The following is a 16,560-nucleotide window of genomic DNA, read 5'->3' on the forward strand; positions in this document are numbered from 1 at the left end:
GTAAAATGATTCACAGAAGACAAAATATTATTTATGCCGCAGTTTATTGACTTTCCATTTCTTCACGGGTATTAAACACTCATTGTCAGATAATATCACAATGATAAATTGTATTTATTCTGTCACACCCGACTTTTATGTGTCTGAATGCAGAACATTCTATAGGAAGATCTGGCAGCTCACCCTGCCTAATGTGATTGCAAAATTCTAAAAATTCCAGTGAGTCAATGCAGTACTCCCCACCCCCCCCCCCCCCCCCCCCATCAAGCTGCACCCTTCATGGTGGCTGAATCATATGTGTGCAGGTGGTATGCGGTTTCACTATGACTCCGCCCTGCAGCCCCTTCACCCCCCCCCCCCCCGCTCTCAGTAATAGATCATTTCTTACCTTCCAGGGTTTCCTGAGCTTTCCGCTGCAGCTCTTCCTCTTCCAGCTGCTGAAGCCTTTTGGCAATTGCCTTAAAAAAAAAACAAAAAAGTTAAAAACAGTTAAAGACCATAATTAGCATCAATCATTATAAATGTATAAAACACCAACACCCCCCCCCCCCCCCACAGTGCCGTACAGAGCAAGAGATGGGAAGAGGGTCCAATTTATCATCAAACCATAAAGGTGCGGACACTTGCCCCACGTTGCCGGCAGGTAGGTTTTACTGCCCCCTGCTGTTCAGCTGCTTTAGCAAGTCAGTGATTCAAGCTGCTGAAGCCAGAGAGCAACAGAGCCAGGCACTTAGCATTTTCAAAAAAAGGGGTCAGCAACAGAAGCCTCCATGTTTTTCTTATGACAGGTTCTCTTTTAAAAGTTTATTAAAACTTGATCAGAGAATGGATCAGCAGGTAGGAGGAAATAATCAAAGGGCTCACGGTGCCATTTCCCTGCGTTTGTAATAATGAACCAATTCCCATTGACCCCCAATAGTGTAGGATTGGGGGGGGGCGCATTGCACCCACTTTGTGTTTCTTTGGTCGCAGTGGCTTTTATAGCAAATCAGGCAAAGCTGACTTTTGCTGCATTGCGCATTTGAAACACTTCCATTCCACTTTACCGCAATCTGGTGCCCCACTTTGAATGGTCAAAATAAGCAGACCCCCCCCCCCCCAACCTTCACCCTCCCCCCATGTCTTTGTACTGAGGACAGGTCACAGATTGAAACACTTCCATTCCACTTTACCGCAATCTGGCGCCCCATTTTGAATGGTCAAAATAACCAGACCCCCCCAACCTCCAAGACACCCCCCCCCCAACCTTCACCCCCCCCCCCATGTCTTTGTACTGAGGACAGGTAACATACTGAAACACTTGCATTCCCCTTTACTGCAATCTGGCGCCCCACTTTAAATAGCCAAAATAACCAGACCCCCCCAACCTCCACCCCACCCCCCCCCCCCCAACCTCCAACCTCCTCCCATGTCTTTGTACTGAGGACAGGTCACAGATTGAAACACTGGCATTCCACTTTATCGCAATCGGGCGCCCCACTTTGAATAGCCAAAATAACCAGACCCCCCCAACCCCCTGCCATGCCCATTTAAAGGAGAATTATACAAAAAAAATAATAATTATTAGTTGAACCCACAATAGCGATTATTCCTTTCTATTGGCTCTTGAAATTTCCAAATGCAGCAATTTAGAAATGTGATGAACGGTTTAGTGCTGGGAAACACTTTTTGAAATATAAAAAGTGAATTTTATATACAAATATATAGACCAGACCAACATGAGGGACACATGAGGAGGAAAGAGGGACAGATGGACTTTGTTCCAAATCCGGGACAGTCCCTCCAAATCCGGGACAGTTGGGAGCTGTTCATGACGTGTTTGTCATACGCACGTAACAGTCAGCATCTGACAACAGCCTATAACCTGCCCAACATTTCAAAATCTACGGTAAGAGTGACACAAAGAGTTTGTCCATAATTATGTCAGAAGGGTCAGGAAGAATAGGGGGGGGGGGGGTCTGGTTTTTCTTCTGTTTGCACATCTTTGATGGTCAACTCTTTCCTAATAATCTCCCTGAGGTCACGGAAAAGGAGCCCCAAACTATTCTTGTCTGGATCAGCAAAAATACAAATTACACAAGAAGAGACTTTTCTGTATGGTAGGGAGAGCTGTGAGACTGCCCCCCTGCTGCTCAGTAGTAGTACTGCACCCCTATAAAGCGGTACCGTTTCATAAAAATTTCAGTTATAAAATATAATAAATAATTGATTATAAATATTAATAAATTATATTATAAATAATAATAAAGTATATTCTAAATAATTTTATTTTAAATAATAATAATAGATTTTATTATAAATAAAAAATTATAAACAATTTTATTTGAAATAAACTATTTTGTTATAATAAATGATTAGATCATAAATAATAAATATTATAAAATAATAATAATAATAAATACACCATTTTAAATAATAAATAATTTTATTATAAATAATAATAATAAAATTATTTTATTTTAAATAAACTATTTTATTATAACAAATAAATGATTTTATTCTAAATAATAAATGAGATTATTAATAATAACAACAATAGTAGATAAATGATTTAATTTTAAATAATAATAAATCATTTTATTTTAAATAAACTATTTTATTATAACAAATACATATTATAAATAAATATTATAAATAATAATAATAACAATAATACATGATTTTAAATAATAATAATAATAAATAATTTTATTATAACAAATAAATGATTTTATTCTAAATAATAAATGAGATTATTAATAATAACAACAATAGTAGATAAATGATTTTATTTTAAATAATAATAATAAATAATTTTATTATAACAAATAAATGATTTTATTCTAAATAATGAATGAGATTATTAATAATAACAATAGTAGATAAATGATTTAATTTTAAATAATAATAAATCATTTTATTTTAAATAAACTATTTTATTATAACAAATACATATTATAAATAAATATTATAAATAATAATAATAATAAATACATGATTTTATTTTAAATAATAATAATAAATAATTTTATTATAACAAATAAATGATTTTATTATAAATAAATATTATAAATAATAATAACAACAATAATAAACACGTGATTTTATTTTAAATAATAATAAATGATTTTATAAAGAATATTTTTATTACACATAATAATATTAATCTAAAAAATAGAAATATTATTTTCATAATAAATATTAATACATAAAATATATGCAATTTATTATAATCATAAATTATTATTATGATTATTTGTATAGATATTATTATGGATTTATATTAAAATTATGATTATTAGTGCTGTTATGATTCATCAAAATTTTTATTATAAATTCTTCTTTTTGTTGTGACTCTGCATTTATTCTTAAACCTCAGTTAGTAAATATTGTGTAATGATTGGGTTCAGTCATGTGACGAGGAGGAAGTCGGCATTTCTAATAGAAGTCAGATGTTTGGGGTGAGAAATGACATAAAAGGGTCACAAGAGAAGAAACAATCTCTGTGTGTAACCCTGCGCTGTGTTAAAGGGCCGGTACAGCCAGAATAGAAACTGACTGAACATGGCGGACAGAGATATGTGCTTTACTCATTATGGGATGCAATCTCTCAGTAGGGGGTGGAGTCTGTAGACGGCATTGAATTATATAGAGACATCACCATACAGAATAATGCCGGCCATACACTAGCCGAAAAATCGCTAGAAAATCCGTCATTTGGTGCTTTCGTTCGTTTTCCATCCAGTTAATCGGCACAAATAGAAAATCGGTTTTAACATTTTAGAGCCAAAAAATGGAAGGAACCGTTTGTTAAATTCTGCCGAATGACCGATAAATTGAAGGATTTTCCCCCTTCATGCCCAGGCCATATTTTGCGATTCGGCACTGTGTGACTTTATCGGACAATTGCGCGGTCGTGCGACGCTGTACCCAAATAAAATTGATGTCCTTTTTTTCCCCACAAATAGAGATTTCTTTTGGTGGTATTTCATCACCTGTGCGATTTTTATTTTTTGCGCTATAAATAGAAAAAAAAAAAGAGCGACAATTCTGAAAAAAAAAAAAAAATAATATTTTTCACTTTCAGCTTTAGAACATTCTCAATAAAAAAAATTTAAAAAATCTAAAATTTAACATTTTAGAGCAATTGTATTCTGCTACATGTTTTTGGTAAAAAAATATAAAAAAAAAAAAAAAAAAAAAAAAAAAAAAAAAAATCGCAATTAGCGTATTTTGATTGGTTTGCGCAAAAGTTATCGCGTCTACAAACTAAGGGAAAGATTTATCATTGTCATGGTTTTGTATTTTTTTTTTTTTTTTTACTAGTAATGGCGGCGATCTGCGATTTTTAGCGGGACTGCGACATTGCGGCGGACAGATCGGACCCCTAACTGACATTTTTGACACTTTTTGGGGGGACCAGTGACATTACTACAGTAATCAGTGCTATAAATATGCACTGTCACTGTACTAATGACACTGGCAGGGAAGGGGTTAACATTGTGGGTGATCAAGGGGTTAAATGTGAGCTTTGGGGAGTGATTCTAACTGTGGGGGGGCGTGGCTTGTGAAATGACCATAGAGACATGTGATCCTATATAGAAGGCGCTCTGTGATCATTCCAGAGAGAAGAACGGTCAGCTGTGATTACAACATCCGACCGTCCTTCTCTCTTAGTGGGGAGCGATCGCGGGTGTCAGGGGGCAATCGGAGCCACCTGACCAGTGCACCGGAGTCCCTGCTGCTGAGTGGAGACGGGAGCACCGCCAGCGGCGCGTGCTCGCCCCCCAGCTGCAGGCGTGCGACCGACGTATGTCTAGGTCATTTTGCGCAGGAGGGGTTGCCTGCCGCAGTGAATATGCGGTGGGCGGTCCGGAACGGTTAATATGTTTCTCGCCTGAACTGTTTGCACCGCAGATATGTGACAAAATGAACGAAAAACTGATTAATTTATGTCCATTGAACGATTTATCGTTCAAAATTCGGTCATTACACAATGGCACGATCGTCTGCTCTCAACGAGTGCTCGTTTTTCGAAAATGAGTTTGAACGATTGTTCGTACCGTGTATGCCCAGCATTGGATAACATGCAGCCTGCGGCGCCCCCCTTAGATGTAATAACAGAAGATTGAACTCTATAGCCACACATAGTATTTATATCTTACGGTTGGCTGCCACCTTGTGGCCAAACTCAAGATTTATCTCACACCCCCCCTTACAAACTTCCTAGCTGAATGTGATATTTCCATTTAAGACCCCCCCCTCCCCCTGGGTTTGTGGGGGGTCTTTAACCACTTCCATACCGGGCACTTTCACCCCCTTCCTGCCCAGGCCAATTTTCAGCTTTTTAGCGCTGTTGCATTTTGAATGACAATTGCGCGGTCATGCAACACTGTACCTAAACCAAATTTATGTCATTTCCCCCCCACAAATAGAGCTTTCTTTTGGTGGCATTTGATAACCGCAAGGTTTTTTCTTTTTTGCTAAACAAATAAAAAAAGACCGAAAAGTTTGAAAAGAAAAAAAACGTTTTTTTTGTTTACGTTATAAAATTTTGTAAATAGATACGTTTTTTTCCTGCACTGATGAGCACTGACCAACACTGATGGGGTGGCACTAATAGGAGGCACTGATAGGTAGCATTGGTGGGCACTGATAGGCGGCACTGCTGGGAACTGATCGGTGGCACTGATAGGTGGCATTGATGGGCACTGATGGGCACTGATAGGCAGCATTGATGGGCACTGATAGGCGGCATTGATGGGCACTGATCGGCACTAATGGGCACTGGTAGGTGGCACTGGTGGGCAATAATGGGCACTGGTAGGCGGCAATGATAGATGGCAATGATGGGAACTGGTGGGCAGCACTAATGGGGAGGGCACTGGTGGGCAGCACTGATGGGGAGGGCACTGGCGGGCTCCCTGAGCCCCGACTGCCATCCCTGGTGGCCATGGGTGGGCATCCCTAGTGGTTCGAGTGGCATCCCCCCCCCCCCAAGGGTCTGCGCTGGTAATCAGGCACGAACTGAGAAGAGCCGATCAACGGCTCTTCCTGTGTACTATGTGACCAGCTGTGATTGGACACAGCTGGTCACATGGTAAAGAGCCTACGTCAGTAGACTCCTTACCGAGATCGGAGATGCGGTGTGTCAGAGTGACGTCCTGACGTCCGGTCAGGATAATGTAACCACCTTCCCGCTTTCATTTGCCTATGGGGCAGGCGGGAAGTGGTTAAAAGGTAACAGAGGATATGGTCACACAGATCCATAGCTTGGCATCTCTTCTACATCGACAACCTGGGTGCCGGCCACCATAAGTTCAACTCCACCCACCATTGAAGATATAAAAGAATGTCATCTGCACTTCACTTCTCCCCCTCTAACCTTGTCAGCAAACCAGGAGTGATGAAACGCGTAAAGCAAGGTTGTTTTATTTGTGTGAAGACATCGCTGCATGCAGTCAATTCATATAATTATTTGAAAATACTATCAGGGGAGCTAAGTGGGGTGCAGCTGACACCCTTTCATACAGCTGGGGCTCAGAGGATTACATGTACACTTCAAGCCACGTATAGGCGTGTCACAATGACATCATAATAATGGAGGATATACACTGCTCAAAACAAATTAAAGGAACACTTTTTAATCAGAGTATAGCATCAAGCCAATTAAACTCCTGGGTTATTGATCTGGTCAGTAAAGTAGCAGAAGGGGTTGTTAATCAGTTTCAGCCACTTTGGTGTTAATGAAATTAGCAACAAGTGCACTAGATGGGCAACAATGAGACAACCTACAAAACAGGAATGGTTTAACAGGTGGAGGCCACCAATATTTTTTTCCCCTACTCATCTTTTCTGAGTGTTTGTCACTAGTTTTGCATTTGGCTCGGGTCAGTGTCACTACTGGTAGTATGAGGCCATACCTGGACCCTATAGAGGGGGGTCAGTGTCACTACTGGTAGTATGAGGCCATACCTGGACCCTATAGAGAGGGTCAGTGTCACTACTGGTAGTAGGAGGGGATACCTGGACCCTATAGAGGGGGTCAGTGTCACTACTGGTAGCATGAGGCCATACCTGGTCCCTATAGAGGGGGTCAGTGTCACTACTGGTAGCATGAGGCCATACCTGGTCCCTATAGAGGGGGTCAGTGTCACTACTGGTAGTATGAGGCCATACCTGAACCCTATAGAGGGGGTCAGTGTCACTACTGGTAGCATGATGCCATACCTGGAACCTATAGAGGGGGTCAGTGTCACTACTGGTAGTATGAGGCCATACCTGGACCCTATAGAGGGGGTCAGTGTCACTACTGGCAGTATGAGGCCATACCTGGACCCTATAGAGGGGGGTCAGTGTAGCTACTGGTAGCATGAGGCCATACCTGGACCCTATAGAGGGGGGTCAGTGTCATTACTGGTAGTATGAGGAGATACCCGGACCCTATAGAGGGGGTCAGTGTCACTACTGGTAGTATGAGGCCATACCTGGACCCTATAGAGGGGGGTCAGTGTCACTACTGGTAGTATGAGGCCATACCTGGACCCTATAGAGAGGGTCAGTGTCACTACTGGTAGTAGGAGGGGATACCTGGACCCTATAGAGGGGGTCAGTGTCACTACTGGTAGCATGAGGCCATACCTGGTCCCTATAGAGGGGGTCAGTGTCACTACTGGTAGCATGAGGCCATACCTGGTCCCTATAGAGGGGGTCAGTGTCACTACTGGTAGTATGAGGCCATACCTGAACCCTATAGAGGGGGTCAGTGTCACTACTGGTAGCATGATGCCATACCTGGAACCTATAGAGGGGGTCAGTGTCACTACTGGTAGTATGAGGCCATACCTGGACCCTATAGAGGGGGTCAGTGTCACTACTGGCAGTATGAGGCCATACCTGGACCCTATAGAGGGGGGTCAGTGTAGCTACTGGTAGCATGAGGCCATACCTGGACCCTATAGAGGGGGGTCAGTGTCATTACTGGTAGTATGAGGAGATACCCGGACCCTATAGAGGGGGTCAGTGTCACTACTGGTAGTATGAGGCCATACCTGGACCCTATAGAGGGGGGTCAGTGTCACTACTGGTAGTATGAGGCCATACCTGGACCCTATAGAGAGGGTCAGTGTCACTACTGGTAGTAGGAGGGGATACCTGGACCCTATAGAGGGGGTCAGTGTCACTACTGGTAGCATGAGGCCATACCTGGTCCCTATAGAGGGGGTCAGTGTCACTACTGGTAGCATGAGGCCATACCTGGTCCCTATAGAGGGGGTCAGTGTCACTACTGGTAGTATGAGGCCATACCTGAACCCTATAGAGGGGGTCAGTGTCACTACTGGTAGCATGATGCCATACCTGGAACCTATAGAGGGGGTCAGTGTCACTACTGGTAGTATGAGGCCATACCTGGACCCTATAGAGGGGGTCAGTGTCACTACTGGCAGTATGAGGCCATACCTGGACCCTATAGAGGGGGGTCAGTGTCACTACTGGTAGTATGAGGTCATACCTGGACCCTATAGAGGTTGCACAGGCAGTCCAACTCCTCCAGGATGGCACATCAATACGTACCATTGCCAGAAGGTTTGCTGTGTCTCCCAGCACAGTCTCAGGAGCATGGAGGAGATTCCAGGAGACCGGCAGTTACTCTAGGAGAGCTGGACAGGGCCGTAGAAGGTCCATAACCCATCAGCAGGACCGGTATCTGCTCCTTTGTACAAGGAGGAACAGGATAAGCGCTGCCAGAACCCTACAAAATGACCTCCAGCAGGCCTTCAAAGGGAAGGCACGGTGGGGAAAGTAATATTGAGTATGCTATAGGCCCCCCAACCAGAGGGAGGAGGGGGAGGCGGACCTCCTTTTACAGATAGGATTGGCAGCAAGGATGGGAAATGTCATTATATTGGGGGACTTTAATTATCCAGATATAGACTGGGCAGAAGGAACCGCACACTCAGCCAAGGCTCGGCAGTTCCTAAATGTTTTACAGGACAATTTCATGGGTCAAATGGTGAATGCACCGACAAGAAACAATGCGGTACTTGACCTACTGATTACCAACAACACAGACCTGATCACAGATATAGAAATACGGTTTCAGTATTAATTACAGTTATAGGAAGCAGAGGGGTAATATAAGGACACTGAATTTCAAAAGAGCCAATTTCCCTAAACTGCGCTTTTGCTAGAAAATATAAAATGGGATAGAACCCTGGGAACAAAGAACACGGAGGAAAAATGGGAGTGCTTCAAGAGCATACTTAACAGGGGGGTGGGCCAGTGCATTCCAAAGGGAAATAAATTTAAAAGAGCAAAACTAAACCCTGGGTGGCTAAACTCCAACATAAAAATGTATATTAGAGCTAAAGAAAAGGCCTTCAAAAAATACAAGACTGAGGGGTCATTGGCAGCATTTAAGCATTACAAAGAGTGTAATAAGAAATGTAAAGATGAAATCAGGGCGGCTAAAATAGAACACGAGAGACATATAGCGGAGGAGAGTAAAAAGAACCCCAAGAAGTTCTTTAAGTATATAAACAGTAAGAAAGCGAGGCCAGAACACATTGGCCCCATAAAAGATGATAAAGGAAAAATGGCCACTGAGGACAGGGAAAAGGCGGAAGTGTTAAATAATTTCTTCTCTTCAGTCTTCACAAAGGAATCGGGGGGCTACACGAACCCCGCTTGTAAGGCCGAACTAAATAATACACCTCAGGAAGTGCCGCCATGGCTAACAGAAGATAGACTTAGAACTAAACTAGAGAAACTTAACATAAATAAATCACCGGGACCGGATGGCTTGCACCCGAGGGTTCTTAATGAGCTCAGCCAGGCGATTGCCAGACCATTATTCTTGATCTTTAAGGATAGTTTACAGACGGGTATGGTGCCAGCTGATTGGAAAAAAGTCAACGTGGTACCAATATTTAAAAAGGGGCCGGGATATATCCCGGGTAACTATAGGCCGGTCAGCCTAACATCTGTAGTCTGCAAGATTTTGGAGGGGATGTTAAGGGACCACATACAAGACTTTAGTAATGAAAACGGTATTATAAGTAGTAATCAGCATGGATTCATGAAAAATCGTTCTTGCCAAACCAATCTATTAACCTTCTATGATGAAGTGAGCTGCCACCTAGATAAAGGTAAGCCTGTGGATGTGGTGTATCTGGATAAAGGAAGGCCTGTGGATGTGGTGTATCTGGATAAAGGAAGGCCTGTGGATGTGGTGTATCTGGATAAAGGAAGGTCTGTGGATGTGGTGTATCTGGATAAAGGAAGGCCTGTGGATGTGGTGTATCTGGATAAAGGAAGGCCTGTGGATGTGGTGTATCTGGACTTTGCAAAGGCCTTTGACACCGTTCCCCACAAACGCTTACTGTACAAACTAAGGAAGGTAGGTATGGACCATAAGGTGAGTACCTGGATAGAGAACTGGCTCCAGGGGAGAGTACAGAGGGTGGTGATTAATGGGGAGTACTCGGGTTGGGCGGGTGTGGAAAGTGGGGTCCCCCAGGGTTCTGTCCTGGGACCAATCCTGTTTAATTTGTTCATAAATGATCTAGAGGAGGGGATATCTAGTACAATCTCAGTATTTGCAGATGATACTAAACTAGGCATGCCAATATCTTCTATGCAGGATGTGGAAACCTTACAAGCGGACCTGAACAAAATAACGGGGTGGGCAACTACATGGCAGATGAGGTTTAATGTTGATAAATGTAAAGTAATGCACTTGGGGGCCAGAAACCAGAAAGCAAGCTACTCACTAGGGGGGAACCTCTGGGTGAGTCTAGGATGGAAAAGGACTTGGGGGTACTGGTAGACAACAAGCTTGGCAGTGGCATGCAATGCCAAGCCGCCGCAAGCAAAGCCAACAGAATACTGGGATGTATAAAAAAGGGGATTCACTCCAGAAATAAAGAGATTATTCTCCCGCTCTACAAGACTCTGGTCCGGCCACATCTGGAGTATGCTGTCCAGTTCTGGGCACCAGTCCTCAGGAAGGATGTTCTGGAACTGGAGAGAGTCCAGAGAAGGGCAACAAAAATAATTAGGGGAATGGAGGACATCGGCTATGAGGAAAGACTACAAGCACTGAACCTATTCTCTCTGGAGAAGAGACGATTGAGGGGGGATATGATATCAATGTACAAATACTGTACTGGTGACCCTAGCATAAGGAACAAACTATTCAGAGAGAGGAGATACAATAAGACACGTGGTCACTATAAAGGAAGAGTTACTATAAAGGAAGAGTCACTATAGAGGGGGAGTTTTTGTACTAACGTGAAATGTGAACATTCTGTGTAAGTAATAAATAATAATATGCCCGCTTTTGCATCACTTTTAGTACAGTGTTTGTATATTATAATGGAAGCTGTGATGTGGTTTCTGCGGTCTATAAGAGCTGACACTCACTGAGCATTACATACAGCACAGCTGCGATAGTCTGCATGCGTCAAGCACACTTTCACCCCATCATTTACATCATACTCCCCCCTCCCCGCACATTGCACAGACTTCTTTAAAGTGGAACACAAGGCAAGAACGTGAAGTTCTAGTGTTGAAGAATGAGGGGCATTTAGAACCTCTGTGAGGTTTTTGTTGCCTCCCCAGTGGAAACAAATCCCATCACTTCTAGTGTGGTCACCAGAGTCACCCCCCCTCCCCCAACAAGGAACAGACAATCTCTTCTACTGAATGCTGAGAAGTATGAATTCCGTCTCCAAATCCCACAACCGCCATGTTTTCCTATGAATCCTTCTTCTAGGTTTGTATGGAGTGACACATGGGTTGGAGCCCTTGTCAGGTTTTAACTGTCACTTGTTGGGGTGATCGACCTCCCGGAAAATCTCTCCAACAAGAAGAAAAAACAAATCAATAATAAATATTATCAATGGCTGGAGTTACAACGGAGATCTCAACATTAATCCAAACCAAAGAATAAAGAACATCAGATTTACAGCTTCCTTTGTATCTCTCTATCTCCTGTCTGATCAATGTTTATAAACAATGTTATTTTGTATCTCTCTATCTCCCCTCTGATCAATGTTTATAAACAATGTTACTTTGTATCTCTCTATCTCCTGTCTGATCAATGTTTATAAACAATGTTACTTTGTATCTCTCCATCTCCCCTCTGATCAATGTTTATAAACAATGTTACTTTGTATCTCTCTTATCTTCTGTCTGATCAATGTTTATAAACAATGTTACTTTGTATCTCTCTATCTCCTGTCTGATCAATGTTTATAAACAATGTTACTTTGTATCTCTCTATCTCCTGTCTGATCAATGTTTATAAACAATGTTACTTTGTATCTCTCTATGGGCTCTTTCACACGGGCGGTCCGATCAGATCCGCCTGTCAGTTTTTTAGGCGGATCTGATCGGATCCTCCATGCAGCTCTATGGGGCAGCGGGTGTCAGCGGAGGTCACCTCCGCTGACACCCGCTGCCATCCGCATCCGATCCTGTGCTGAAATCTGGACGGATGGAAACCCTATTTTTCCATCCGTTCAGTAATCGGAGCGGAGCGGATCTGATGAGAGCGGACAAGCGGTCCGCTCTCCTCCGATCCCCCATAGAGGGCAGCGGGTGCTGAGACACCTCCCTCTCCGCTCTGCAAGCGGAGACGGAGCTGTCATCCGCCCGGCTCAGCGGTGATCGCGGATCGATCCCCGCTGAGCAACACGGATCCGCCTGCGGAGGCGGACCGTGTGAAAGAAGCCTATCTCCTGTCTGATCAATGTTTATAAACAATGTTACTTTGTATCTCTCTATCTCCTGTCTGATCAATGTTTATAAACAATGTTACTTTGTATCTCTCTATCTTCTGTCTGATCAATGTTTATAAACAATGTTACTTTGTATCTCTCTATCTCCTGTCTGATCAATGTTTATAAACAATGTTACTTTGTATCTCTCTATCTCCTGTCTGATCATCTTTATTCCCAGCATCTTAGAGAAAGGGTCCGGTGCCGGGGATGATGAAACTCATTATATCATCAATGGCCGTCCAATGACCGAAGAGAATGGCCACAGGACGGAACGATGGGCAACAAAGATGGCGGCTGTGTGGCGCAGCAGTGACGGGCGTCAGTACAGAATGCAGTAGGTGTGCGCTGTGCATACTTGCAGATTATGGCAGAAGCTCCCCTCCCCCACACACAAAGAATATTTCCACTTTAAGCCCCATTCCGCTCTCACAGATATTGCATTGCAGTTTGTCAGACTTCGAAGGTAAAATAATTGTTTTGCACTTATTTTTGTTTTTAGCTGGGGGAGGGGGAGGGGGGGGGGTGTGAACGCTCACATTTCCTGTGTTTCAGAATTAAACAGAATTAAAAGGGCAGCCGAGGTCCCCCTCCCCCGGTGGCAGGGGGGGGAATTTACAATGACCTTTCAGTTTTGCAAAGGTGAAGTGCAGAAACAGCACAACATTCGACCTGCAAAGTGAAAGCAACACGACTGTAACTGTTCTCAGCGGCCCTGAAATTCCCCTATAAATGTACAAAGCAACAACACTGAAAGGGATTTCCCATTGTAATGTAACAGCAACTTTCACAATGTAACTTCTAGATTGTAAGCTCTCTGGATCAGGGCCCTCCGATTCCTCCGATATTGAATTGTAATTGTATTGTCTTCCTTCATAATGTAAAGCGCTGCGCCAACTTTTGGCGCTGAATAAATCCTGTATAATAATAATAACAAACAATACAAAATATAGCTTTTTTTGTTTTTATGTTTAAAAATTGTCGCTCTTTTTTTGTTTATAGCGCAAAAAAAAAGAAAAAAAAAAAAAAAATCGCACAGGTGATCAAATACCACCAAAAGAAAGCTCTGTTTGTGGGGAAAAAAGGACATCAATTTTATTTGGTTACAGCGTCGCACGACCGCGCAATTGTCAGTTAAAGTAACGCAGTGTGGACTATAAAAATTTTTATCGTACGTCAACACAACGTCCGATTTTCATTTAATTTATAATGTTTTCATTACAGATTTGCATTCTTTCGAGTCCTGATAAGAATTAGCCCCCCTATGTTACGCCCCTTGTTACCATAGAAGTACAATTGTAATAATAATGTGATCCCTACGTAATCCGGTGTATAAAAGCCTTCAACTGCATCAAATAAAGCAGAAGAGTTATATATATCACTACATGTATCTTTTGTGTCTGTTCCCTACTGCAGTACTTATTATTAATTTGGAAACACTAATCAATAGGTGGATAGGAATTTCCCATCTATAAAATATCCAGAACCACCAACAAGTACTTTTATTTTTACCCTCTAATATTCCTTTCTATTGGCTTTTTGAAATTTACAAATGCAGTAATTTAGAAATTGGATGAAAGGTTTAGCGCAGGGAAACACTTATTGAAAGATAAAAACTGCATTTTATATATAAATATATAGATCAGACCAAGGGGTCTTCAAACTATGGCCCTCCAGTTGTTCAGGAACTACAATTCCCATCATGCCTAGCCATGTCTGTGAATGTCAGAGTTTTACAATGCCTCATGGGATCTGTAGTTCCGCAACAGCTGGAGGACCGTAGTTTGAGGATCCCTGGTACTAGACCAGGGGTGGGGAACCTTTTTTCTGCCAAGGGCCATTTGGGTTTTTATAAAATCATTCGGGGGCCGTTCAAAATTATCAACTTAAAAATCTGCCTGTTATATTTGCTCAAACATTTTATAAACTAACCCCTAATGTGATGGCTGCAACTGCTTCTCTTTGGTGAGGTGTGTGAGGTTAGCTGGTATTGATGATGTTGCTACTCGCAACTGGTTTTCCAAGTTTGCTTCGGTCAGTCTGGAGCGCAGTCGACTTTGTGTTGGTAAGTTTTGAAAAGAACTGCTGGCGGGTACTGCTGGCTGGTACTGCTGGCTGGTACTGCTGTGGGTACTGCTGGCTGGTACTGCTGTGGGTACTGCTGGCTCAGGCTGGTACTGCTGTGGGTACTGCTGATTCAGGCTGGTACTATGCTGTTGGTACTGCTAGCTGGTACTGCCTTGGGTACTGCTGTTTCAGGCTGGTACTGTGCTGTGGGTACTGCTGGCTGGTACTGCTGTGGGTACTGCTGGCTGGTACTGCTGTGGGTACTGCTGGCTCAGGCTGGTACTGCTGTGGGTACTGCTGATTCAGGCTGGTACTATGCTGTTGGTACTGCTGGCTGGTACTGCCTTGGGTACTGCTGTTTCAGGCTGGTACTGCTGGCTGGTACTGTGCTGTGGGTACTGCTGTGGGTACTGCTGGCTGGTACTGCTGTGGGTACTGCTGGCTCAGGCTGGTACTGCTGGGGGTACTGCCGATTCAGGCTGGTACTATGCTGTTGGTACTGCTGGCTGGTACTGCCTTGGGTACTGCTGTTTCAGGCTGGTACTGCTGGCTGGTACTGTGCTGTGGGTACTGCTGGCTGGTACTGCTGACTAGTACTACTGGCTGGTACTGCTGTGGGTACTACTGGCTCTGGGTGGTACTGCTGTGGGTACTGCTGGTTCTGGCTGGTACTGCTGTGGGTACTGCTGGTTCTGGCTGGTACTGCTGTGAGTACTGCTGGTACTGCTGTGAGTACTTCTGGCTCTGGCTGGTACTGCTGTGAGTACTGCTGGTACTGGCTGGTACTGCTGGCTCTGGCTGGTACTGCTGTGTGTGCTGCTGGCAGGAAATGCTGGCTAGCAACGGTGCCACGCTGGAGGAAGAGGCGATGTTTCCTGTATTGGTCACAGGCGGAGTGCATTTGATATCACTCCGCCTGTGACTCACTCAGACTGTCAGAACGGAGCAGGAACTATACAGGTAGCATTGGCTCCGTTCTGACAGATCAGCTGAGAGGCACAGACTCAGCTGCATGGAGGGCCGGACCAAATGACATTGAGGGCCGCATACGGCCCCCGGGCCGTAGGTTCCCCACCCCTGTACTAGACCAACATGAGGGACAAATGAGGAGGAAAAAGGGCAAGAGGGACTTTGTTGTGAATGAGGGACAGTCCCTGGAAATCCGGGACAGTTGGGAGCGGTGCTATAACCTTTGTGGGCGGATTACCATTATCCTCTTCACAATAATAAATTTATGGCTCTTTTCTTTCTTTGGCATTAAACCTTTAACAAGACAAAGTTTCTGTGCAATAAATTTGATACTTTTATTTGTATAACTAACTGTGTACAATCCTCCTTTATGGTACCGGTAAAGTCCAATATTTTTCTAAATTTTTTTCTTCCTTTTTTGTTTTTTTTGGCTACTCTCAGTAAGGGGGTCACATTAGTTCTGGTAAGCGCAGCACGGATCTTGGCTGGAGACATCGGCTCCATCCGGTTTTCAGCTCCTATCCCAGCATGTTAGACTCTTAATCCTGACTTACCATCTTAGAATGTTCTCCGCTTTGGGACTATATATATATATATATATACACACACAGTATACACATATTTAGGATTTATTTGACCACATTATGGTGTCATTTTGATATATTTTAACCACGTCCGCTCCGGAAGGTTTTTCCCCCTTAATGACCAGGCCATTTTTTGCGATTCAGCACTGCGTTACTTTAACCACTTTACCACTAGCCAC

The 16,560-nt window shown here is 43.2% G+C and overlaps 1 protein-coding gene across 3 annotated transcripts in view; it reads right to left on the reverse strand.

Moving 5' to 3' along the window:
- The window catches only part of LOC309567908 (uncharacterized protein), a 102,712-nt gene that overhangs the window by 44,505 nt on the left and 41,647 nt on the right, over nt 1-16,560 (reverse strand). For all 3 annotated transcript variants that reach the window (XM_082273441.1, XM_082273440.1, XM_082273442.1), the window contains exon 5: nt 389-458. In XM_082273441.1, the coding sequence (XP_082129567.1) occupies nt 389-458 (70 nt within the window). The remainder of the gene's footprint in view (nt 1-388; nt 459-16,560) is intronic.

This window comes from Pelophylax lessonae, assembly GCF_965119305.1.
Source record: "Pelophylax lessonae genome assembly, chromosome: 12".
Classification (NCBI taxonomy): domain Eukaryota; kingdom Metazoa; phylum Chordata; class Amphibia; order Anura; family Ranidae; genus Pelophylax; species Pelophylax lessonae.